The 27,288-nt window shown below is 43.9% G+C and overlaps 1 protein-coding gene across 1 annotated transcript; it reads left to right on the forward strand.

The window, feature by feature from the left end:
* The first annotated feature begins 212 nt into the window (after positions 1-212).
* GPX7 (glutathione peroxidase 7) lies at positions 213-26,559 on the forward strand. Its single transcript, XM_006126395.5, has 3 exons — positions 213-453; positions 20,068-20,329; positions 24,723-26,559. Exons 1-3 carry the CDS (start codon positions 253-255, stop codon positions 24,884-24,886), a joined length of 627 nt encoding a protein of 208 aa, XP_006126457.1. The 5' UTR covers positions 213-252; the 3' UTR covers positions 24,887-26,559.
* Positions 26,560-27,288: the final 729 nt, after the last annotated feature.

Here is a 27,288-nt window from a genome sequence, read left to right on the forward strand (position 1 = left end):
AAGAACCAGCACAGACATTTATACGCATGCACCTACCACTGGCCATTATTATTACACCACCCGCTTGTTCATGAAGTGTTTTTATCCCTTAACATTCCTGGAATTGGCTACTGTGCACGGGCATTGTGTGACAGCGGCGCTAACCCATTTGAAAGCGCGAGTGTTGCAACCTCTTTTGCAACAGCTCTTTCTTTCCGGCAGTGCTGTGTGATTTGTGAAAGGGGTGTGTGCAGCACCAGGCTGTCTTGCAGCATGCTAGATCCTGAGGGCAGTGTGGAGCACAAGGCTTCCTCCTCCAAAGTTTTTCTCATCCCTCTAGCCATGTTCCTTGCCTTAGCAACGCTGCTTTTCTTAGCATTCGCCACCTCCCAGCAGAAAGAGACTGATTTTTATACATTTAAAGTGGTAAACATCAGGGGCAAGCTAGTCTCTCTGGAGAAATACAGAGGCTCGGTAAGTTTGCCGAAAGATTAGCAGCTGCTCTCATTGCTGAGTGTAACTAACCAGCCCATATTTGAATGCTTACATACGGGAGTGGGCAAGCAGCTTATTCATTAACTTGCATGCATGCATGGTTAGACTCTCATTTGTGCATTTTGTTTAAGTCCTGCGGAATAGTGCTTGCATGTTTACTTTGATATCGTTATGGGTTTCTCCATTCTTTTAATAAAACGTTTGCAGTCTAACCCTTGTGTGTGTGTGTGAATCTGTTTCTTGGGCAGGCTGCTCTGTGTATACGTGGCACAGGGGGCTGCTTGCCGTTCGTTCACTAAAAGGTATATATTGGATTCTAATGTCTATTAACCATGAAAGCATTTGTCCAGGATAGGAAGCATGTGGTATTCTAAAGCAAAGGTCTGTATTGCAAGATATTTACTCTTTTGAAAGACTTATCTTTTGCTGAATCCTGTTTGAGGTAAAATGGAGAAAAAGGAATGGTATGTAATCAATATGTCAAGGAATGCACCATGATTACCAATAAACAAATCTGAGAAAATAAGTCATTGTAGATTAATATCATAATCTTCTTTAAAGCATAGAAATTAATAGTGGCAGATCTGTTTTTATATTACCGGTAATTTAAATTTTACTTACATATTATTCAGGGAGTCCTAAATGAAACATTCTTCCCAAAAGATGTACTCATTTGCTAAAGTTCTTGAAATGTGATAAGGATATAGTGATAACGAAATTTCACAATTATGAGTATTCAAAAATTATCACATAACTTTGCATCCAACATAGTCAGCATTTGCATTTAGAAACTGCAAAGCAAATCAGGACTGGTTCTTCATGCTACAATGGTAGAGAAAAAACAATTCTAAACTTGGCTTATCAGTATTTTCCAGTCCAGCACAAGGCAGCTGGACTGTACCTGCAAATTTGGCCCTAAAAGTTAAAATTGGCAGGGAGGACCCAAGATTGATGTTCCATGTGTTTAACACATTAAATGTCACAATAGTGTTTTCTTCGGTTTCTTGTTTAGTGTTCATGTATGAAAATAATAAAGTAAGAAAACAAGGACATTTACAGACAAAAAATGTTAAACTGGAGTAAAGGTTGAGAGTAAATATTAGTAACTTAAGGGTGAAAAAAAATTAAAGAACACTGTAATTATTAAAAAAAAATAAACAAAAGATCAGGAAATTCAGAGTTAAGTAAACTTTTAAAAATAATCCAGTAGTGTGCCATCTAGTGGAAATGTACAGTCCTATTTTCATAGTACTTTTTAAATACATTTTTTATGGCTGGAAGGGCCTCTTAAGATAATCTGTATGGAAAAACTGTTGTCACGCTTCCGTGTCTATATCCTATATATTTCTCTTTTTTTTCTTCATCTATTTTTTTTTCTCTTCAGCACCTGCGGAAGTGAATTGTAGCTCACGAAAGCTTATACTCTAATAAATCTAGACGGGGCCAAATGGCGGAGAAGCCTCCTCTTTCGGAGGAGCCCTTATTCCTCGTACAACGAGGTATACAAGGCTCCCTGAAAGAGCGCATTTGATCGTCTTCTGCAAAAAAAAAAAAAAAAAAAAAAAAAAAAAGTGGAAGAGCAAACACGTTCCCTGGATGTGGCAGAGTTTTCCCGGGATAAAAGCCCTGCAGTGTAGGCGTACCCAGAGTGACCAACCCCATGATAGTCCATAATGGAGGACTTCTCATCACAGAGAGGTACTGGGGATGCATAATTTTTTCTTCCTAGTCTCAGCTAGGCCTAATATAAGGAGGAAATATACTTACCCAGATTGACCAGCCTTCACCCAACCCAGGACCATTCAGTTCCTTGCTGTGGTTCTCACACCATGGGAGCCCTCCATGGACTCCTTGTGGGAGGGAGAGGATGCCAGGACAGTGTTCCCCCTTTCTGAGTAGAAAAGCAGAGACTCACATGTGAGGGTCCCACATTTCACAATCCACCTGAAACTTGACTCCATATGTAAATATTTAAATGAGGTTAGAACAATAAAATCTCCCTCATGGCTAGGACCCTATCAAATTCACTGCCCATTTTGGTCAATCTCACAATCATAGGAGTTTAAAAAATGTTACATTTCAATATTTCAACTATTACAACTACATTATATTGTAGCTGTAAAATCCTGACCCAAATGGGAACAAGGGAGGTCACGAGGTTATTGTAGGGAGGGCTGTCATATTGCTATCCTTACTTTTGCACTGTTGCTGATGGAATCACTGCCTTCAGAGCTGGGCAACTGGAGAGCTGTGGCTGCTGGCTGGGAGCTCTGCTCTGAAGGCAAAGCCACCACCAGGAACAGCATAGAAGTGGGATGCTACTGGCACCCTTATTTCCGTGCTGCTTCCTGTAGAGCTGAATCTTGAACAGTTGCCACTCTCTAGCTGTCCATCTCTGAAGGCAGCAACATAGAAATAAAGGTGGCACAGACTGTTACAGTATGATATTGCCACACTTACTTTTGTGCTGCTGCTGACAGGGTGCTGCCTTTGAGAACTGGGTGGCTGGCCAACAGCTGATGCTCCAGCTGCCCACCTCTGAAGGCAGCACAGAAATAAGGGTGGCAATACTGTGACGCCTGTAAAATAATCTTGCAATGCGCCTGCAATTCCCTCTTGGGTCAGGACCCTTAATTTGAGAAAAGCTGGTCTTTCCTATGAAATATGTGTAGTAGAGGGTAAAAGCATGCACAAAACCAGCTTTTGCAGTTTGTGATGCATTTTTCATGGCTGTGAATTTGATAGGGCTCTATTTATCTCCCATCATTTTGCTGAGGCTACGTCTACACTACAGGGTTTTTGCACAAAAACCCGCAGAGCGTCCACACCTCAAGCGTGTTTTTGCGCAAGTACATTTAAAGTAAATCAGAAGAACAGGGTTTCTTGCGGTGTAGGTATTTCTCTTTCTACGAGGAATAACTCCTTTTTGCGCAAGAGTTCTTGCGCAAAAAGGTGTGTGGACGGGCAACGGGGTTTTTGCGCAAAAAGAGCCAATCAAAAAAAGCACAAGTACTCTGGTGGCTAGTCTGTGCATAGCAATCAGAGCTTTCTTTCGAGAAAGCGTCCATGCAGTCTGGACGCTCTCTTGCGCAATACGTTTTTGCAAAAAGCTTTGTGTGCAAGACGCCAGCAGTGTGGACGTAGCCTGAGTGTCACATCTACATCCACCCTCTAGCAGAGGTAGTCAATGATTCCATGGTTCATGTCTGTTACACCATAAGTTGTGGATGCATGGACCTTGTAGTTGTCTGTAGGGATAAAACTCAGAACCCTCTACTCCAAAAACAGACTCTGATTATGTGAGCTTAGGAAGAGCTCCTCTAAAGGTAAACACAGAAAGCTCAGAAAACAATGAATGGTCCTGCGGCACCTTAGAAAGTAACAAAAAAATGTAGACAGTATCATGATCTTTCGTGGGCACAATCCACTTCTTCAGATGAATGGAGTGAGGGGTCCAGGATACAAATAAATAGCAAAGAAAGAGAAGGGATGGGGAAGGAAAGAGAAGGAAAAAAATTGTCCATTAGAATGACTGTGCTAAATGAGGCTAATAGAGTGGTCTGTAAGTACCTGGTACTTAATTTTTTATGTCATTAGGGTGTGGAATGTAGCTGGGTACTTACAGATCACTCTATCAGCCTCATTTAGCATGGATACTCTAATTGACATTTTTTTCCCCTATTTTTTTAATAGGAGGTTTAAAACAAACAAACAAAGTTTTTCGTCACACAGCACACAGTCAGCCTGTGGGACTCCTTGCCAGAGGAGGTTGTGAAGACCAGGATTTCAGCAGGGTCCAAGAAAGAACTAGATACATTCATGGAGGTTAGGTCCATCAATGGCTATACTATGTAAATATGACTTACAACAATATTTAATATTTTTGCAATATAGGTTTAAGATTAGCATACTTGGATTTTCTTACGAAAAGAAGAAGGAAATTCTAATATTGAAAGGCCCACCGAAGGCCAATGGATGTTGCAGCTTTACAAAATAATTTTGGTACTTGAGATGGTGCACTTGACTCAATTCAAAGTTCCAGGATAGGGTGAGAGAGAAGGAAGTCTACATTAAACTCACACATTTATTAAACAGTTAGTGTCTTAAATAACCTCAATTGTCATGCCCCACTGAGACAAAAATAAGTGAATAAAGAAAATATAAAGAAAATGTTAACACACTGCTGCAAACAGATCAATTCATTTAATTTTCTGGAATGCAGGATAAAACCAACTGTTACTAATTTGTTAAATAGTTTTGTGGTTTTTTTTTTACACTACTTAATGATGTATAAATAAGGCATAAAAGGGTTTCTATTTTTTAAAAAAGTTTGTTCTCCTTGTTCTGTTACCTCAGAAATCTCATAATCCTAGCTTTATGGAAGATATTCTGTAACCGTGAGGGCAACCCAGGCTAGTAAGTGGGCCACTCCCTCCTTCATCTCAGCAGGCCACAAGATTGTTGTAATCAAGACAATCTCCTGGGATAAGGCCATTTTGCTAACAACACTAGAATTCACAGGGTATGCCGAATGAACCGTAGTAGTGCTTTGATTGGATGCAGAGGGAGCACATGGATCTCACAATGTTGTATGAGACCTCAGCATGGACCTTATTTCACATGCCCTTGATTTAAATATGTCATTTTTGTAACACCGATAGGAAAAAACTACGGAGACAAAAAAAACCCAGCAGAATCTGACAGCCCTGTGCATGAGCAACAGTAAACAAAATGTCTTGTGGGCCACACATAGAACCCCAGTGGACCACATGTAGCCCTCGGATCACGGTTGCTCACACCTGTTCTGGAAGGTCTCAAAATGTCCATTGTGAGCACTCAGACATTTTGCAGTGATTGTTGTGCTGAATATTTAGCAAAAGCTTCTTTCTCCAAAATATTAAGTAGTCATTGAAGTTAAATCAATGTTAATTTAAAAAAATCATATTTGTATTGACAAATATTCTTCTTTAAAAATATATCATAAACAAGCAAAATAAAGTGTTTTTGCTTTCCAGGTCATCTTTCACATTTCTTCACATACATACACCATTCTATAAATCTTTATTTCCCTGTTGCCACCTGGAATAAGTTGTTTATCAACTATTGTATTTTGATTGCAGTAGTGGGGATTACCAATCAAATAAGTATATTGACATTAACCTATATTACCAGTTTGTTATGAGGCTCAAATCATGATCACAAAGCACTTTTATAACCTTCTTTGAAAGAAATTGTATGTAAGTGCAAAGGATTATCATAACAATGTGGTCTTTGTTGTAATTAATGTAAGCTATTGTTAATAATGATTGGTAAGAATAAGTTATTCAAGCATAATTAAACTTTCAATGATGGACTGCTATTCAATTTTAAGACTCAAACAATTAAAAAATTAATCCTGATTAATCATGAGATCGAGTTGTGGTGACATTGCAGTGTTAATCGCACTGTTGATCAATATAATACCATTTAAATATTTTGTGGTGTTTTCTACATTTTCAAGTATATTTATTTGAATTGCAACACAGAATGCAAATGGATAGTGCTCACTTTATATATCATTACAAAAAACCAAAAGTAGCAGTATTTTTCAGTTTACCTCTGACAAGCACTGTTGTGCAGTCTTTTTCTTGTGTAAAACTTTAAAGCCACTCAGTCCTACTTCTTGTTCAGCCAATCACTAAAACATACAAGATTATTTACGTTGAGGGGAAATAATGCTCCCCACTTCTGATCTTACAGTCACCTGAAAAAGAGACTAGGCATTTGCATGGTGCTGTTGTAGTCGGCACTGCAAAGAATGTATGTGCCAGATGTACCAAACATTTGTATTCCCCCTTCATATTTTACTCACCATTCCAGAGGACATGCTTTCATGCTGATGATGTGTTCTCCCCAAAGCAGTACAGATCAACACACATTTATTTTGCATCTCCTGAGTCAGATGCCACCAACAGAAAGCTGATTTTCTTTTCTTGGAGGTTTGGATTTTGTAGTTTCTGCCTTGCATTAAGGATGTTAAATACCAGTTAATTTACTAGTCGAGTAGACAATAGGCACGTCTGCATTCCTCCTTTGAAATGTACAAGAGCCCTTTGAATGCATTTCAAAGCAGAAGCACCCGTGTGAACTTCTAATCAGAGTTTGAAATCTAGACGCCTCTGCTCATTGATTGAGCCTTAATCAGGGGGAGACTCTATCAGGCAGTCTAGGGCTTTATAAAGGAGTGATTCAGTGACCAGGGAGCTTGCGAAAAGGGGCTGTTAACAGGGAGTTTGGAGAGGGAGTTGGGAAGGGGGTGAGATACAATATAATACCATTCTTTAAAGAATCACCATTCTTTAAAACCTTTTCACTACACTCCTGCCCTTCAAAGAGGCATTTAAGAACAACTGAGAAATCTCTCAGAAGGCAGGTATGGATGGTGATAGGTCTGCTGTTATTACCTGCACAGTATGTGCCATGTTTGTCTTCCTCCCGGAAGAAAGAAGGGATTTCATCTGCACTAAGTGCAAGCTAGTCACCATTTTGGAAGAAAAAATTAGAGGACTTGAGGCCCAAGTATTGACCCTACGTTCTATCAGAGAGGATGAAGACTTCCTTAATAGAAGGCAGTATTTAATCCTGCAGGCACAGCAGGCTGAAGAGCCATCCCAGGCAGTACAGGACAAGGAAGAAAACTGGCAGCCTGTAACCTCTAGAAGGAGAAGGCGGCCAACTTAGGTATCCCCCATTCCTGTAGAGGTAAGTAACCGCTATCAGGCTCTCTCCACAGGCACTGCGGTGGAGAATGATTTGGCAGGGACCTCTCGGAAGAAATCAGAAGGGAACGCCATCTACCAAAAGGCATGGGATGCGTAGTCCTAGGGATGGGGGTTCCATGGCTACCAACCCCAAAAGAAGAAGACAGGTATTGGTGGTCGGGGACTCCCTCCTAAGAGGGACTGAGTTATCCATCTGCTGACCAGACCTGCAATCTCGAGAAGCGTACTGCTTACCGGGAGCTCACATTCAGGATATGAGTCTTCCGAAAGTGATTAAACCTTCAGATCGCTACCCCTTCCTGCTTCTCCATGTAGGAACTAACGATACAGCCAAGAATGACCTTGAGTTGATCACTGCATATTATGTAGCGCTGGGAAGAAGGATCAAGGAATATGAAGCGCAAGTGGTGTTCTCGTCCATCCTTCCGGTTGAAGAAAAAGGTCCGGGTAGGGATCATCGAATTGAGGAAGTAAATGCGTACTTGCGCAGGTGGTGTTGGAGAGAGGGCTTTGGTTTCTTCAACCCTGGGACTCTGTTCTGGGCACAAGGATTGTTAGGAAAAGATGGGATCCACCTAACCGAGAGAGGAAAGAGCATCTTCACAGGCAGGCTTGCAAACCTAGCGAGGAGGGATTTAAACTAGGTTCGTTGGGGGATGGAGACCTAAGCCCTGAGTTAAGTGAGGAAGCCGGACATCGGGAAGAATCACAAGGAGGAACGAACAACAAAGGAGGACCCCTGATTAGGATGGAGAACGTAAGGCGATCAACTGGTTATCTAAAGTATTTGTACACAAATGCGAGAAGCCTGGGAAACAAACAGGAAGATTTGGAAGCCCTGGCCCAGTCGAAGAACTATGATTTGATTGGAATAATGGAGACTTGGTGAGATGACTCACATGACTGGAGCACTGTCATGGAAGGGTATAAACTCTTCAGGAAGAACAGGCGGGGGAGAAAAGGAGGAGGAGTTGCATTGTATGTAAGAGAGCAGTATAATTGCTTGGAGCTCCAGTGTTTGGAGAGAGAAAAGACTGTTGAGAGTCTATGGGTTAAGTTTAGAGATGGAAGCAACGGAGTTAATGTTGTGGTTGGTGTCTGCTTTAGACCACCGGATCAGGTCGATGAGGTAGATGAGGCTTTCTTTGGACAACTGAAAGAAGCTTCCAGATTGCAGACCCTGGTTCTCATGGGCGACTTTAATCACCCTGACATCTGTTGGGAGACCAACACAGCAGTACACAGACAATCCAGGAAGTTTTTGGAGAATGTTGGGGATAACTTCTTGGTACAAATGCTGAAGGAACTGACCAGGGGCCATGTGCAGCTTGACCTGCTGCTCACAAACAGGGAGGAATTAGTAGGGGAAGTAGAGGTGGGTGACAATCTGGGAAACAGTGATCATGAAATGGTAGATTTCAGGATCCCGACCAAAGGAAGAAAGGAGAGTAGCAAAATACTCACCCTGGACTTCAGAAAAGCAGTCTTTAACTCCCTCAGAGAACGGATGGGCAGGATTCCCTGGGATGCTTACATGAAGGGGAAAGGAGTCCAGGAGAGCTGGCAATATTTTAAAGAAGCCCTATTAAAGGCACAGGAAGAAACCATCCCGATGCGCAGCAAGAAAAACAAATATAGTAGGCGACCAGATTTGCTTACCGGGGAAATCCTTGGTGACCTAAAACACAAAAAGGAAGCTGACAAGAAGTGGAAACTTGGACAGATGACTAGGGAAGAATATAAATATATTGCTCGAGAATGCAGGGGAGTTATCAGGAAGGCGAAAGCGCAATTGGAATTGCACCTAGCAAGGGATGTGAAGGATAACAAGAAAGGTTTCTACAGGAATGTTAGCAATAAGAGGGTGATCAGAGAGGATGTGGGGCCCTTACTGGATGAGAGAGGTAACCTAGGGTGTGTCTAGACTACATGCCTCCTTCGACGGAGGCATGTAGATTAGCGAGATCGGAAGAGGGAAATGAAGCCGCGATTAAAATAATCGCGGCTTCATTTAAATTTAAATGGCTGCCCCGATCTGCCGATCAGCTGTTTGTCGGCAGATCGGGGGAGTCTGGACGCGATGCCCCGACAAAGAAGCCTTTCTTCATCGACACAGGTAAGCCTCGTGAAACCAGGTTTACCTGTGTCGATGAAGAAAGGCTTCTTTGTCGGGGCATCGCGTCCAGACTCCCCCGATCTGCCGACAAACAGCTGATCGGCAGATCGGGGCAGCCATTTAAATTTAAATGAAGCCGCGATTATTTTAATCGCGGCTTCATTTCCCTCTTCCGATCTGGCTAATCTACATGCCTCCGTCGAAGGAGGCATGTAGTCTAGACACACCCCTAGTGACAGATGATGTGGGAAAAGCTGAAATACTGTACTCAATGCTTTCTTTGCCTTTGTCTTCACGGACAAGGTCAGCTCCCAGACAAATACACTAGGCAACGCAGTATGGGAAGGAGGTGGACAGCCCTGGGTGGAGCAAGAACAATTTAGGAACTATTTAGAAAAGCTAAACATATACAAATCCATGGATCCGGATTTAATGCATCCGAGGGTACTGAGGGAGTTGGCAAATGTCATTGCGGAGCCTTTGGCCATTGTCTTTGAAAACTCATGGAGATTGGGAGAGATCCCAGATGACTGGAAAAAGGCAAATGTAGTGCTCATCTTTAAAAAAAGGAAGAAGGATAATCCAGGGAACTACAGACCGGTCAGCCTTACCTCAGTCCCTGGAAAAATCATGGAGGGGATCCTCAAGGAATCCATTTTGAAACACTTGGAAGAGGGGAAAGTGATCAGGAATAGTCAACATGGATTCACGAAGGGCAAGTAGTGCCTGCCCAATCTGATTAGCTTCTATGATGAGGTAACTGGCTCTATGGATATTGGGAAGTCAGTGGATGTTATATACCTTGACTTTAGCAAGGCTTTTGATGTGGTCTCCCACAATATTCTTGCCAGCAAGTTAAGGGAATAATGGATTGGATAAATGGACTGTAAGATGGATAGAAAGCTGGCTAGACTGTCAGGCCCAACGGGTAGTGATCAACGGCTCGATCTCAGGTTGGTAGTTGGTTTCTAGTGGAGTGCCCTACGGATTTGTTCTTGGACCGGTTTTGTTCAACATCTTTATTAATGACCTGAATGAGGGGATAGACTGCACCCTCAGCAAGTTTGCAGATGACACTAAGCTAGGGGAAGAGGTAGATATGCTGGAGGGCAGGGATAGGGTCCAGAGTGACCTGGACAGATTAGAGAACTGGGCCAAAAGAAATCTGATGAGGTTCAACAAGGACAAGTGTAGAGTCCTGCACTTGGGACGGAAGAATCCCAAGCATTGTTACAGGCTGGGGACTGAATGGCTAAGTAGCAGTTCAGCAGAAAAGGGCCTGGGGATCACAGTGGATGACAAGCTGGATATGAGTCAGCAGTGTGCCCTTGTAGCCAAGAAGGCTAATGGCATATTGGGGTGCATTAGGAGGAGCATTGCCAGCAGATCCAGAGAAGTGATTATTCCCCTTTATTCGGCTCTAATGAGTCCACATCTAGACTATTGTGTTCCGTTCTGAGCCCTCCACTATAGAAAAGATTTGGACACATTGGAGAGGGTCCAGCGGAGAGTGACCAAAATGATTAGGGGGCTGGAGCACATGACCTATGAGGAGAGACTGAAAGATTTGGGAAGAGAAGAGTGAAGGGGGATTTGATAGCGGCCTTCAACTTCCTTAAGGGAGGTTCCAAAGAAGATGGAGAAAGGATGTTCTCAGTAGTGACGGATGGCAGAAGGAGGAGCAATGGTCTCAGATTCCAGTGGGAGAGGTCTAGGTTGGATATTAGGAAAAATTATTTCACTAGGAGGGTGGTGCAGTGGGAGAGGTCTAGGTTGGATATTAGGAAAAATTATTTCACTAGGAGGGTGGTGAAGCACTGGAATGGGTTACCTAAGGACATGGTGGAATCTCCATCCCTAGAGGTTTTTAAGTCTCGGATTGACAAAGCCCTGGCTGGGTTGATTTAGTTGGGATTGGTCCTGCTTTGGGTAAGGGGCTGGATTTGATGACCTCCCGAGGTCTCTTCCAGCTCTATGATTCTATGTGTGGAGCCCGGAGCGAGCAGGACTTCCCGCACGGTGTGCCAGCTTTGAAATGTACAAGAATCCCCAGTGGGAGCTCTTGTGCATTTCAAAGTGGCAGCGCCTGCATGGAGCCTGGGGTCAGCGGGGGACTCAGCGTGACCCGGGTCTCCATGGGTCACTGCTGCTTTGAAATGCCGCATAGAACCCAGGGTCAGCTAGGAAGTCCCCAGATGACTCGGGCTGCAGGCTCTGATGCTGTGAAATGCTGCAAAGGCGTTTCAAAGTGGCAGCATCGCACAAAGCCCGGGATCAACTGTGTGGTGCTGCTCCTTTGGAACCCCACCACGGCATTTCAAAGCAACAGCGCCGCATGGAGCCCTTACTCACTGCCGCTTGGAAGTACTCACTCTTGCCTCCCCTCTGCCCTCCCCCCCTCCGCTTTGCTGCCTCTATCTGATAGAGTTAAGGATGTTAAAAACAGGTTAATTTACTACTCGAGGAGTAGATATGCACTTCCACATTTCTCCTTTGAAATGTACAAGGCCCCTTGGAATGCATTTCAAAGCAGAAGCACCCGTGTAGAACCCGGAGTCAGCATTTCCTTATCGGATAGTCGACTAATCCTTAACATCCTTAATTAGAGTGTTGCTCTTTTAAGACTTCTTACAACATGGTCTGCATCTTGTCCTTCAGATTTTTGAAAGCACTTCAAAATCTTAAACATTGGGTTGAGTGTTGTAGCTATTTTTAAAAATCTCATACAACAATATTGGCACCTTCTTTGTGTTTTGTCAAATATGCTGTGAAAGTGCCCTTAAATCAAACAACTTTATGCAAGGCTATTATCCAAGACTTTCATAACACACAATATGGTAGAAAATGGGTAAAACCAAACAGTGGAGACATAAAATTCTACCCCAAGGATTTCAGTTACAAATGTAACTAATACTTTTTTTGAACTAGCATCAAAAAGCTGGCAATCCTCAGCTAACCCATCAAAAAACAAGTAGATCACGTTAATTCAATCTATAGCTACATGTTGATACTTGGAAAATTAGCTAGATGGCACCAGAACATAATATTGTATGCCAATGAATAACAATTCCCTAGATTGTGCCTTGTCACAAATAATCCTGAATGGTTTTTAAATCAATTTTTCTTTTTGGGTTTGCTTTTTGGAGAGAAAACCAAGGGAGGATGTAGAGACCAATTTTAAATACTGTATGATGATACATACTATACTATGTATGCGCATCATTGCCTTTGGTGGGTGGAATTAGAAGTGCCCGATGGCGGGCTATAGACCAGAGGTCCCCAAACTTTTTACCTTGCACCAGAGATGCTCACGGGGGCTGAGGCTGGACTTCTGCAACCACCATGCTAGCCAATTCTACCAGCCAGCAGGGCCTCCAAAAGCACAATTGCGCTGATTTGCAATACCCTAGGGATGGCTCTGCCTTGTATGTCCCTTACCTCTGTTTCCCACCAGAAGAACATTCACAGGTGGACCTGAGTGGGCCATGGCCCATCTACTTTCCAGCCAGGCCCATTCCCCTCCAGCCTACCCAATGGACGGCAGGGAAAGGGGGCAGAGCTTGCCCCACTCTGTCTGGGAGCTTCGGCCAAGGAGCGCAGTTGGAGCTTGCTCCCTTCCACCTAGGTGCTATGGCCAGGGGGCAATCTCTGGCTCTGGGTTTGCCCCGCTCTTCCCCAGCACTCTGGCCAGGCAGCAGGGCTGAGGCTTACCCCAATCTGCTCGAGGATTCCAGCTGGGCAGTGCAGCCAGGGCTTACCTCCCGCATCCCTTCTGTCCTGCTTCCCCTGTCCTCCTGTTCTTGCCCGCCCATCCAAAGTTAGAGACCACCATCAGCCAAGTCTGCCCTTCTGGGTACACCACTGCCACCCCCTCAGAACAATGGTTGGGAGCAGGGCCACAGTGAGGGCTGGGGTCACTGCTAAGAGAGGGGCTGTGGTCGGGGCCTGAGGCTAAAGCCACAGCCAGGAATCAGAGGCCAACACTGGGAGCCAAAGCAGATTAGGGTTAGGTGGTGCTACTTCTTCACCTCCTGTGGGGCTGGTCCAGGCACTATCATGCCCTCCTGAAATATTCCTCTTCTTCCCTGGGGGGCACACACTATTGCTATAGATGTTACCTTTACAACCATTAAATGTTTTCTCACGCAAATGAATGGGGCCTCTGCTTTTGGAAGAGGAGAACTTGGTATTCCCTGCTGTGAATTTCTGAATTTTCACAATGTCCAGTATAATGGCACCCATGAATTTCTAGTGGCCAAGAATTTGTTGCACTATATTCATTAAACACACAGCAGTTCTACATTTCTCTTCAATTAGACGAAGTGTCATTGTGCTTTATGGATTGGCTATGATATTTTATAGCAGAAAGAGAGAAGGCTTTAAATGGCTTTTTAGCGCCAGATTGACAGCCCTGAACCCCTCAGCTTATAGCATGGAAGCAATAGCAAAGTATGTTCCCTCTACTCCTCCCAGGAGGTGAGATAGTATTTCTTTCATTCTCCATGGAGCCTCTGCAGAGGTGCTAGTGTTGGCAGCCATAAAACTAGGAACTGGCCTGCAAATGCTGATTCATTTAATATAGACTACATAGTTGATATTGATTTGAGCTGGAATTGAACTGACAACCCTCAGCTAACTAGATCTGTGTTTCATTAGCTATACCCTGAGCTACCCAGTTCCAACTCCCAGCCCTCGCTAGACCTAAACAAACTTGTCTTTTTTTTATAAGTTGTACAAAACACCCAGAGAACAAAACAAAACCCACCCCAACCCCAACAAGCAATACCAGCACATTTGCTCCCTAGCTAAAGCTTCAATTACCAGATTTTGCTGTAAAGCATTTTTTGTAGCCTGAAAAGGAAGGTTTATAATTGAAACATGAACTAAGGGGAAATGATCAAAAATAGGGGATGAATTGTAGGACATTATGTCATCTTTTACAGAAAACCTTCCAAAAATTGACCACTTCTAGTAGACTCTAAAAAGAGCCCTTTTCCAACTAAAATCCTGTGGGGCCAATTATCCTTTCAGTTGTGCACTGGCTGTGCCCACTGCATATAGAAGTCTCATTTCTTCTTGTCTGTTTCCTCTCATTAAACTCCACTTGTTTCCTTTTCGGACAAGAGAGTTCCTAGTCTTCCTTGACTCTAGGCAAGATGCTTAGCAAGACTAGCATTGGCCATGATTCTATACTTGCTAAGTAACAAGCTTCTCTGCTACTTGCCATCTCTCAGGGACAATGAAGGGATAACTAGGATAGATTCTGAAGGATGTCTTGTTTGGCCTAATGACAGTGAGCACAAAGATTATAAGAAGAGGACTGTTGGGGAAAAACAACTGTAAACAACCGTAATCTAGAAGCTATTATTTGTATTGCCTATGAGTCCCAGTCATTGACCAGGCACCATAGTGCTAGGTGGTGTACAGACACAAACTAAAAAAGAGAGTCTCTGCTCTTAAAAGCTTAGAGGCTACGTCTATACTGCACCTCTGTTGTGCAAAAGCTTATGCAAATGAAGCACAGATTAGCATATTGCTGCACTTCATTTGCATAATTAATTAGGGGCCGCTTTTGTGCAAGAGGCTTTTGTGCAAAATGGAGCTGTGTAGATGGCTCCTTTTCCCACAAAAACCCCCTCTTGAGCAAAAGAGGCCCCTAATTAATTATGCAAATGAAGCATCACAATATGCTAATCTGTGCTTCATTTGCATAAACGTTTGTGCAAGGGAGGTGCAGTATAGATGTAGCCCTACAGTGATAGGCCTGAATCCAAACACTTCTGAGCTGAAGGAAATGTCAAGACTGCATCAGAACTTTATAGCTAGGACCCATCTTCAGTGATAAAAATCTGAGAAGAACCAAAGCTCCTGTCCATGCCATTTTTAGGGTGCAAGAGAGTGCTGTACCAATGTACAACTAAGCAGTAGGGCTGAGAATAGTAGTCATTGCTGACACAATTGAGGGTGTAGGAATACCATGATTTCTGTGTTATGCCTTTTGTTCTGTGTTTGTACGGCACCTGCCATAATAGGACTGGGCTTCCTATGCACTATTGCAATGAAAATCATAACTAATAATGATGGTAGGTTACTATATGCCTGTAAACTATTTCAAGAACATCACTGAACATTCGGTTTTACAATTCTAGCTAATCAAAGAGAGGGTATGTCTACACTACAACACTATTTCAAAATAACTAGCACTATTCCAAAATAATTTAGTCCGTGTCTACACAGCAGGCAGTTATTTTGAAACACAGGCAGTCCCCGGGTTACGTACAAGATAGGGACTGTAGGTTTGTTCTTAAGTTGAATCTGTATGTAAGTCAGAACTGGCGTCCAGATTCAGCCGCTGCTGAAACTGATCAGTTTCAACAGCGGCTGAATCTGGACGCCAGTTCTGACTTACATACAGATTCAACTTAAGAACCCCAGGCATCCCCAAGTCAGCTGCTGCTGAAACTGATCAGCGGCTGATTCCAGGAAGCCCGGGGTAGGGGCTTCCTGTAGTCAGCCACTGGTCAGTGTCAGCAGTGGCTGACTTGGGAACGCCTGGGGCAGAGCAGCTGGGGTGCTGCTGGGTTGGTCCAGTAGCACCACCACTCCTCGGCGCTACTGGACCAACCCAGCAGCACCCAAGCTGCTCTGCCCCAGGCGTCCTGATTCAGCCGCTGCTGAAACTGACCAGCAGTGGCTGAATCAGGACGCCTGGGGCAGAGCAGCTGGGGTGCTGCCGGGTTGGTCCAGTAGCGCCCAGAGCGGCGCTACGGGACCAACCGGCAGCGCCCCAGCTGCTGTACCACAGGCGTCCGGAGCAAAGCCGCGGAGCACGGGGGCAGCGGGACAGCCCAGACACTCCGGGCTGTCCTGCTGCCCTCGGGCTCCGCGGCTTTGCTCTGCTTTGCTCCCCCTCTCCCTGGTCTGCAGACCAGGGGGATGGGGAGCAAAGCGGCGGAACACGCGGGCAGCGGACAGCCCAGATGGTTTGCTCTGCATGTTCCGCCGCTTTGCTCCCCGTCCCCCTGGTCTGCAGACCAGGGGGACGGGGAGCAAAGCAGAGCAAAGCCGCGGAGCACGCGGGCAGCCCAGACGCGTCTGGGCTGTCCGCTGCCCGCATGCCCCGCCGCTTTGCTTCCTCTCCCTGGTCTGCTGGAGACCAGGGAGACGGGCCCCATTCGTAACTGCGGATCCGACATAAGTCGGATCCGCATAACTCGGGGACTGCCTGTACCATCAAGCTAGAGGACTTCTTACTCTGACTCCTGTAACCCTCATTGTACAAGGAATAAGAGAAGTTGGAGGAAGAGTACTTGATTCAAAATAAATGCTATGTAGACGCTCCCTATTTCGAAATAACCTATTTCAAAATAAGATACACAATTGACATAGCTCAATTTGCTTAGCTTATTTCGAGTTAAGCCCTGAAGTGTAGACATACCCTGAATGGTAACTGCTGATATGTTACCCTCCCATGTGACTCCATAATCTTAGCATTCTCATTTCCATTCTGCCCTTTTGCACTCTGCTTTTTAGTTAGATTATAAGATTTACTAGGTATACAATCTCTTTGTTTTGGGAAATGCCATGGATATAAAATAGTTTACATGTTTTGTATATAAACTATAAACATTTTGTATGTTTGCACATATACATAATTAATAATACAAGTTATCCCTTGTCAAATGATTGTGTTCTACTTGAGAAGAGCACAAAACCCAGAGTCAGGATTCTTGGGTTCTGTTTCTAGCTCTGCTACTCATTTGGTCTATGAGCTTTGTCAGGTCAATTAGTAAGGTCTACTCTATGTTGCAGATCTATATTGATATAATTATGTCACGCAGGATACGTCTACACAGCAGCGTTATTTCAGAATAACTGACATTCTTCAGAAATAACGTAATGCGTATCTACACTACAAGCCTTTATTTCGAAATAATGTCAAGCTGGAGGACTTCTTACTCCGACTCATTTCACGAGGAGTAAGGGGAATCGAAGGAAGAGTGCTCTTCCTTCCTTCTACTTCCTGCTACGTAGACAGCACCAAAAGCTGAAATAAGCAATTTCTACTTATGCTAATCCAGTGGTCCCCAACTTTTTGGGGCTGCTGGGCCGGGTGGGGGCGGGGTTGGGGCTGCGCATGTGCCGGGCGCCTGGGGCGCAAGAATGGCTCAGGCCGGCCCATGTCACTAGGCAGGTGCACATAAATGCCCCAGCGGGCGCCATGGCGCCCGTGGGCACCGCCTTGGGGACCACTGAGCTAATCAATTGATGTAGCTGAAGTCGCATAGCTTAATTCAACTTTAGCTCTGCTGTGTAGACGTACCCTCAGGGTTGTGAAAAATCTGTAGCCAAAGCAGCGTAGTTATACCAATGTAACAGGCACACAAACACCCCCTCTAGACAGCACTATGTCAACAGGGGGCCTTCTTCTACTGCCGTAGCATATATCTACATTACAGGACAAAGTCAAATTAAGATATGCAACTTCAGTTCCATTAATTGCGTAGCTGAAGTCAAAATACCTTAACTCGGCTTTTGGTGCTATCTACATTGCAGGAGGCTGAAGGAAGAACATTCTTCCTTCAACTTCCATTACTCCTTGTGGAAGCAGGGTTACCAGCATCAACCGGAGTGCCTGTTCCCGCTTTGAATTAGCGGTCTTGAACAGCGGCAACTTCAATCTTTCTCTGCAGTGTAGACATACTCATAGCTACTTCACAGGGAAGTGAGTAAATTAAACCAATGAGAGAGCTCTCTCCAGTCAGCGTAGGAGTGTCTTTACTTCAACACTACAGCATTTTAAGTGTAGTCCTGTCCTAAGTCTATGCCTAAGACACCCATTTTCTGTTAGATAGGTCAGTATCACCTTTCCCTATCTCTCAGAGATCATGAGAAACTTGATACTTTTTGAACTCTTTGATTGAAAGATACAGGGTATATATCAGGTTTCTGAGAGGTAGCTGTGTTAGGCTATGTAGACTGCAGCTCTTTTTCGGCATATCAGAGATATCCCTGAAAAGCCATCCCACGCCCAAGGAACGCCTCTTTTCCAAAAAAATTTTTGGAAAACCGAACGTGCTCTTTCGCCATCCCTGTAAACTTTGTTTTATGAAGAAGAAGGATGTGTCGAAAGAGGAGTTTTTTACAAAATTTGGTGCCATGTAGATGCACCAAATTTAAGAAAAGCCTCTTCTGAAAGAAAAGCAGCAAAAGATATGTAAATTGCGGTTCACAATTTGAGTATCTTTTTCCAACTTTTCTTTGTAGTGTAGACACAGCCTTAGTCTATTTCAGTAAAACAAGAAGTCCAGTGGCACTTTAAAGACTAACAAATTTATTAGGATATTAGAGCATAAGCTCTCATGAGCTACTACTCACTTCGTCAGATGCTGAAGAGAAGAAAGAAAGATAGGAGTGTGACATTAGCACTAATTAAATCAGAGTAGATATGGTTCAAATCTAACAGTGATGAGAATGCAAGAGTACAATAGGTAATTTCCCATTCATGTAATGAGAGAGCCACTTCAGGTGTTTATTTAGATCTTGGTTCAGGGTGTCAAATTTGCTTATGAATTCCAGCTCAGCAGTTTTTCCTTGCAGTCTGTTTTTGAAGGTTTTCTTGCCTGAGGGCAGATTTAGTTGAGTGAGGCCACACAGGTATAAACCAAGGCCTGCAATCTTCTTTTCTACAAAATATTTGAGTTAAATCTTCTAGTTGGGAAGAAACTTCTCTTATATTGTAATTGGTGAGTTTAATTGGTTAACATTTACAGACTGGAATTTAAAGTGAAAAAGCATGTAGCATTATACATAATTAATATAATACTGTATAAGTGCAGAAATATTGTTAATAAAGGAATAAAACATCTGAAAAAACTATGGCAAAGGGCTTTAATTGCCGGCAAAGAAAACCAAAGAGGGTTGTTTTAAGCAGTGTCCACACAGCAGGAAGTTGAAGGAAGAACACTCTTCCTTTGACTTCCCTTACTCCTAATGAAATGAGGGTTACAGAAGTCAAAGTAAGAAGTCCATTATTTCAAAATTATTTCAAAGTAACGGGCTTGCTGTGTAGACACACACTTTGTTATTTTGAAATAACTTTAGTTATTTCAAAATAACGCTGCAGTGTAGACATTGCCCAAGTGAAGTTTATGTTCCATGTTATGTCAGTCAAGCTATGTTATCATGATGACCCCTTTAACATTAAGATCTATTGATCTGTGTTGACAGTGAGGAGTGCATCGGTTTGGTGTCAATACTGTGAGAGGGAGGATGTTGTTTATCTAAAACATTTAAGATGCACAATCTTAAGAACCTTTAATAAGCACAAAACAAAAACATCCTCATTTGAAGAGTCATTTTTAAAAAATGTGCTGCTGGATTGTTTATACTGTAATTAATGTTTAGAAAAACGCCAAAGATACAGGCCAGAGTTGATGCTGGGTTATCTGAAAACAGAATGAAAACACCCAGGAAATGTAGGCTGTATTATCAACCTGCATGGTACATCTAACTTCAATAAAGTGAATATTAAAAACTAAGTTTCCCTAAATCTGAAGAGTTTGAAAACAGTAGCAAGATGCTCAATAGCAGTTTCCTGAAGATTCTCAATATGGATGTTTTTATTCTGCGCAGAATGACCTGCAGTCAACCTCCTTTGTGGAAGCTTATGTCAAACCAGGTCATGCAGTGTGTTCTAATCTCTCTTTTGCTTAGGTGTCTCTGGTTGTCAATGTTGCAAGTGAGTGCGGATTTACAGACAGCCACTACAAAGCTCTACAACAGTTACAGAAACACCTTGGCCCACATCATTTTAATGTGCTGGCATTCCCATGTAATCAATTTGGGCAGCAAGAGCCAGACAGTGACAAAGAAATTGAGAGTTTTGCCCGAAAGACTTATGGTGTCTCCTTCCCTATGTTCAGCAAAACTGCAGTTACAGGTGCTGGTGCTAATGCTGCCTTCAAATATTTAATTGGTGAGTAATATCTAGAGCTGCTAGATCTAAGCAGGTAAGTTGCTGGCAGTGAATTAATCTGATCTGACAAGACTTTTATAAGGGTTATTTATAGTGCTTGTGATAGCAAATGTGTCTGTTAGGGTCATTTAAAAAAATGCCTTTGTGAAATAATCATATCTAACGCCTATCCAAATACAGATTCAGAAGATCTAGAAATACAAGTTCTGTGTACTTGAGAGTGTAGTAAATTCCCTCTCTACCTGATCACAGCATCATGACCCTGGACAGTTGTTCCCAGTTCTCGTTTCTCCACGTAGCAAACTTTCCACCAAAACATCTATGGCATGACACCTCAGGCATGTGCAGTTTCTTGCACAAGAACTGTTTTGTGGAAGAGTTCTTGCGCAAAAAGTCTTCCACAAGAGTGTGTCTACACTGGCATGTACTTTTGCACAAGAGATGTGCTTTTGTGCAAGAGCATCTATGGCAGTGTGGATGCTCTCTTGCACGAGAAAGCTCTGATGGCCATTTTAGCCATAGGGGTTTCTTGCGCAAGAAATTCATGTTGCCTGTCTACACTGCCCTCTTGCGCAGGAGCTCTTGCGCAAGAGGGTTTTCCTCATGGGGAGAGGAATAACTCTTCTGGAAGAAGCCCTGTTTTCCAACGCTGTACTGTAAATTTACTTGCACAAGAACGTGCGTGCAGTGTAGACACCTGGCAAATTTTTGTGCGAGAACAGCTGTTCTTGCGCAAGAAGCCCCCAGTGTAGATGTAGCCCTAGAGTTTAAGGCCAGAGGGGACAACCAGAGCTTCAAGTATGACCTATATAAACAATTAGAAGTCCTGTGGCACTGTATAGATTAACAGATTTATTGGAGCATAAGCTTTTGTGGGCAAAACCCACTTTGTCAGATGCACGTAAGAGAAATTCCAGAGGCAGGTATAAATATACAGGCATATGAAAAGAATGGAGTACCAATCAAGAGGAAGGCCAGAGATAATGTCAATACAGTATGACCTATATATCACAGGCCACCAACACCATCCAGCACCTACAAACTAAACCCACAACCAAAATTAGACCAGTGTATTACAACCCACTGGAGACTAGACTATTCTCTGCCACAGGCAGAAAATAAGAAGGACCAAGGTACACCAGTGTCTGAGGCCCCTGCAATGACAAGGGCATGACTGAGATCTACCCAGATAATCTTGGCAACTGACCCACATCCACATGCTGCAGATGAAGGCAAAAAGCCACCTAGGCAGAGGTGAAAATAAGCCAATTCATCCCATTATGCTGCACCAGCAACAAAGTGGCCAGAAAGGTGTATTGAAAAGACACCCACCCATCCCCCAGGCCCTCCACAGAGCTGCCTCTCTTCCAGTTCCATTTATACAGCAGCAGCCCCACAGGAGAACAGGGCTGGGTGGAGGGTACCTGGAAGTGGGGAAAGGAGCGGGGAGGGGAAATGAGTAGGGAGGGGAAAGGAGCAGAACTCACATCTCTGTTCTTGGGCAGGACTACGGCTGTACAGATGGACCTGGAGGACAGGCAGCTCAATGGAAGGGCAGGAGGCAAGGCAGGGGCTTCTCTTCCTTTCTTCACGGGCATAGGCAGTTAGGAAAGCGGAAGAAGTGCCAACAGTTCTTCTGGGTTTTGTACCAATCTAGTCCCTCCTCTCCCCAGGTAATGTGGGATAGGGATGGGTAGGGAAGAGCCAGACTGGGAGGAGGGGCAAGTGACATGGGAGGGTCACATGCCCCCTCATAGCTGGTGTGCCCCTCCTGTACTGATAAGAAATTTATGTTGCTTTCACACTTGCTCCAAGGTCACTTCACACTCTTCCTCCTCTGGTTCACCAAGTGGGATTGCTACCACTTGTATACCACATGCAGATTGCATATCCTGTCCTTCCCAGTAGTCTACATACAGCATAAGGCTGTTATAGGTGGTATATTCACTGCTGCACAATGAAAGGACAGTTACCAGAATAAGCCTGTCAGTACACTGTGACGGGACAGTCACCTCTCATGAGTGCCTCCTGTTGGTTGAGTGCAAATCTAGACGCTCTCTCTTTGCACCCAGTCCCCTGTCAGCTGGGAACCTCACTGGGTCCCAGTCAGCTGGGTGGGTGTGTTTTAAGGGGTCCAGCTCTCCAGTCAGGTCATACACAATCAGTATGCATGGACAAAAATCCTTCCAGGGTCAGAGGTCCAAACTAGCCCCATATCCTTGTTAAAATCTTTAGCCCAGTCTCTTTGCCCAGTCCTCATCCTCTTCCAAGGTGGCTTCAAGATCAAGCCTGCACTGGTATAGAGCTGTGCCCTTTCTCCCTGGAGACTCTTTGCCTTATCAGTTCTTATTGCATTAGTTCTCCAGCAAAGTCATTCTTTCAACTCCAGCTTCCTTCCAGAGGGCAGGGAGTAACAAAGTTCAACTATAATTGGCCCTCTGCAGGCTTTTCAGCCCCATACCTAAGCCTTTTAAATTCCAGCCCTGGCAACTGAGCTACTAAGCCGCTTCTCAGGGTTTTGGCCACTTTGCCAGTAGCAAGACCCAGGCCTGTCCACTACTCCAGGTCCCAACTCAGGCACACTACAAATAGCAGCTATATGCTGCTTCCTTTAATAGATGCTGCTGCTATTCTCTGGGCCATTTCCAATATGGTCCCTTCCTCTTCACCTTTACCTAGGGCTGAAGTTCTCTACTCTTCTCCTGCCTTACCAAATGCCATTTCTACCACAAACCACCTTCTGTTTCTCTCATGCGCTCCAGCAAGGAGCACCCTTCCTTACTGCTCTAGTCCCAGTCCAGAAAAGCACTGCACAGCCCCTGCAACTCCTTTTATTTGAGCTGGCTATGCTCTGATTAGCTGCTTCCCTGCAGCCTTCTAGTCAGACATGGAGGATTAACCCTGACTGCTCTTTTTCTGGGCTAGGTGGAAAGACCACCCCAGTGGGGGGCTCAAAGGGACTGGTATACCCTGTCACCTCACCTTGGCAATCTGTCTGATGCTTTGGAGATTTGGCCCAGACTTGGCAAGAAATGTAAACTTGCCCAAGATGAAGCATGCATAGCTCTGGATCTGCACTCCTCCTATCTTATTACCTCATATTATGGGCATAAACTCCTGCCCTTAATCTAAAGTGCATTCCGGAGCTTTTCCATTTCATAGAATAGAATCATAGGGTGTGTCTAGACTACATGCCTCCTTCGACGGAGGCATGTAGATTAGCCAGATCGGAAGAGGGAAATGAAGCCGCGATTAAAATAATCGCGGCTTCATTTAAATTTAAATGGCTGCCCCGATCTGCCGATCAGCTGTTTGTCGGCAGATCGGGAGAGTCTGGACGCGATGCCCCGACAAAGAAGCCTTTCTTCATCGACACAGGTAAACCTGGTTTCACGAGGCTTACCTGTGTCGATGAAGAAAGGCTTCTTTGTCGGGGCATCGCGTCCAGACTCTCCCGATCTGCCGACAAACAGCTGATCGGCAGATCGGGGCAGCCATTTAAATTTAAATGAAGCCGCGATTATTTTAATCGCGGCTTCATTTCCCTCTTCCGATCTGGCTAATCTACATGCCTCCGTCGAAGGAGGCATGTAGTCTAGACACACCCTTAGAGGTTAGAACTATGGAAAAACCTATTAGGTCATTCACATCTACACTGTGGAGCTATTTCAGGATACCGGAAGTATCCCGAAATAACTATTCCACATCTTTGAGCAAGCCCATTATTTCGAAATATAATGGGCTTGCTATTCCATCATCCCTGTAAACTTTGTTCCATGAGGAGTAAGGGATGTTTCAGAATAGCGCTCTATTTCAAAATTCAGCCCTGTGTGGACAGTGCCAAATTTTGAAATAAGCTACACAATTTGCGTAGCTCAAATTGCATGCTTATTTCCAGCTCTGGGTGCAGTGTAGATGCACTCTCAGGGAACAATATAACCTCCAACTACTGAGGGTTAGGAAGAAACTGCGTTTAGGGGTAGGTTATTCCACTATTTTCTACTGCAGAGTTTCTGGAAGCATTCCTCTGAAGCATCTGGTAATGGCAACTATCAGAAATAGCTTAGTGAACTAGATGAACCCGTAGTCTACTCTAATATGGATGTTCCTAAACCTATCTTCCTGCCAGTGCATGATTGTTCCAAATAATATATTTTCTGTTGCTTTCTCCTGTCTATATGTCTTAAGTGATTGAACTTCTACTAGAAACCATGGTAGACTATTCCAAAGTTTAATACATCTCCTCAGAAAATCCTTCCTACTATTCAACTTTATAGTTTTCCCCCTCAATTTCATGTGCTTTCTTTTCTTAAGATGCTGATCAACATATCATACTCAAATGTCAGTAATTGGTTAATGTAGTTTTCTATCTGTATTTTCCTTTCCTACATAGAATCCACAGGAGAAGAACCAACCTGGAACTTCTGGAAATACCTGGTAGCTCCTAATGGGAAAGCAGTAAAGGCTTGGGACTCTACTGTTACTGTTGAAGAAATTAAACCTTACATTACTGAGCTTGTGAGGAAAATCATCCTGAAGAAGAAAGATGAACTGTAATTTTCAAAAGTCCCATCATATCTATTATACCTTGATTGATAATTAGGACTGTAATTTAACTGTTTGCATTCCAAAAGAGGAAAGAGAGGGACAGGAAATCATAACAACTAATTGAAGTTTAAACACGGGAAACAATAACCCAATGTGGTAAAAGGGGATTTAACTTAAACTTCTGCTATCGTTCTAAAGCAGGGGTGGGGAATAATTTTTGAAGGGGGCCACTTCACAAATTTTGGAAGTAGTTGTGGATTGCCCCAGAAGGGGTGGGGTCTTGCACTTCAAAGCAAGGTAGGAGAAAAAAGGCCCAGCAACCTGAACCAAGCAAAGCACTGATTAAAAAGTCTATTTCAGGGGTTTTCAAACTGGAGGTCGTGACCCCTCAAGGGGTCGCAAGGTTTCTCCATGACAGGTCAGGAGCTGGCAGCCTCCATCCCCAAACCCCAGTAAATATTTGTTTTAATTTACAAAGGGGGTCACACACAGAATTGCTGTGTGAAAGGGGTCACCAATACAAAAGTTGGAGATCCATAGGTCTGTGCCTTCTGAAGCAACGACCAGCAATAAGTTCTCTGGGGATTTTGAAGAAAGTGGGGGACAAATGCTGAGCATATGTACATGCTTGTTGGTGGGGAAGATGTCAGGACCAAATGCATCTCTGGTACAACTTCAATAGAGTTAGCGGAGTTACATTCAGGATCAATTAGACCCAAGGTCTACAAGATACTTGTACATATTTTTATGGCTCAATAGGGATAGGACAGGAGGCAATGCAAGCCTCTGAAATTTAGATGAATTATAATCAAATCTGAAATATTGTTTTCCCCACACCCAAAAAAGAGTATGAATATTAGTTTCCATGCAGAGACCTTTTAACTACACACTGGCTTCTACTACCCTCTTCCTGCAGCAGACTGCTCCAAACCAACTTGACATCAACTCAGTCTTCATCCATAAACCTCATTTCTATCAGTCAATGGTCGAGCCATACATCTGAGAATCGGGAGACAAAAACCCTTAGAATAAATTTCCATTGAACAACAAGCAAGGCAACAAATAAAATCTGTACAAGAAAACCAGCCCAACCCTTCATTTTGAGCAATGGCACGTCCTAAACCAAGTGTTTCAGTCTATAGAAGTTAAAGGTATCAGAGAGGAAAACACAGAAAGAAAAATTTGCCCTTTGTAACAACTGCTTCTATTTAAAAAGCAGTTGAAAGGACTTGCGCCAACCCGGCTCCCAGGCAACGAGCTAGTGGCAGGGCTGAAGCTGGGAGCCCTTTCAACTGCTTCTATTTAAAGGGCTCACGCCTTTCCCACGACTGCTAATGCATTGCTTGGCAGCCACGGAGAAGGCACAAACCCTTTAAATAGAAGTAGTTGAAAGGATTCGCACTTTCCTGGCTCCCAAACAGTGTGTTAGGGGGAGGGGCTAGGAGCTGCCACGTGAGCTGGATGAAAGAGCTAGGTGGGCCAGATCCAGCCCGCTGAGGGGCTCTTGCGAAGCACTGTTCGAAAGTGACTGCGAATTTGTGACTTGGAAAACAAATCTGCAGCCATTTATTTTACTATCTCAGGGTATGTCTACACTACTCTCCTAGTTCGAACTAGGAGGGTAATGTAGGCATACCGCACTTGCAAATGAAGCCCGGGATTTGAATTTCCCGGGCTTCATTTGCATAAGCGGGGCGCCGCCATTTTTAAATCCCCGCTCGTTCGAACCCTGTGCCGCGCGGCTACACGCGGCACGAACTAGGTAGTTCGAACTAGGAAGCCTAGTTCGAACTACCTAGTCCTAGTTCGAACTACCTAGTTCGTGCCGCGTGTAGCCGCGCGGCACAGGGTTCGAACGAGCGGGGATTTAAAAATGGCGGAGCCCCGCTTATGCAAATGAAGCCCGGGAAATTCAAATCCCGGGCTTCATTTGCAAGTGCGGTATGCCTACATTACCCCGCTAGTTCGAACTAGTGGGGTAGTGTAGACATGCCCTCATATTATTGATGGTATTATGCAGAGCCAGTTGGTATCCCTCTAAGCAACCAGATTCAGTTCAGCTAGACTTTCCTTAGAGATACCTTACTAATAACTGCAGTTCACCTGTCAGGATTCTGACCAAGAATTTAATTTAAAAATGCAACACAAAGTAGAAGAGGGCACTTAGTGTAATTTGGACACAGTTGTAAGAGGCAGGCAAAAATAAGTTTCCTCAAAGCAGGCACATTTTAAATTATATCTGTCTGCTTAGTTATAAAGGAGAGGCACTTTTTCGTGTGTGACATGATTAACTGTGGGGAGAAGGGCATGTGGAGGCCACATCTATAGCACTGAAATGACAGACAAACTTCCTTATAAAAAGATTCTCCATAAATTGTGTGAACTGTCTTTATATTCTTTTTTTAAAAGGT

Source organism: Pelodiscus sinensis, chromosome 9, assembly GCF_052426305.1.
Source record: "Pelodiscus sinensis isolate ZL-2025 chromosome 9, ASM5242630v1, whole genome shotgun sequence".
In the NCBI taxonomy this organism is placed as follows: domain Eukaryota; kingdom Metazoa; phylum Chordata; order Testudines; family Trionychidae; genus Pelodiscus; species Pelodiscus sinensis.

Coding starts and splice junctions, on each gene's coding strand:
- GPX7 (XM_006126395.5), top strand. CDS start 253: ATGCTAGATCCTGAGGGCAGTGTGGAGCACAAGGCTTCCTCCTCCAAA. Junction 454..20,067: donor TGGAGAAATACAGAGGCTCG/GTAAGTTTGCCG, acceptor TCTTTTGCTTAG/GTGTCTCTGGTTGTCAATGT. Junction 20,330..24,722: donor TGCCTTCAAATATTTAATTG/GTGAGTAATATC, acceptor TTTCCTACATAG/AATCCACAGGAGAAGAACCA.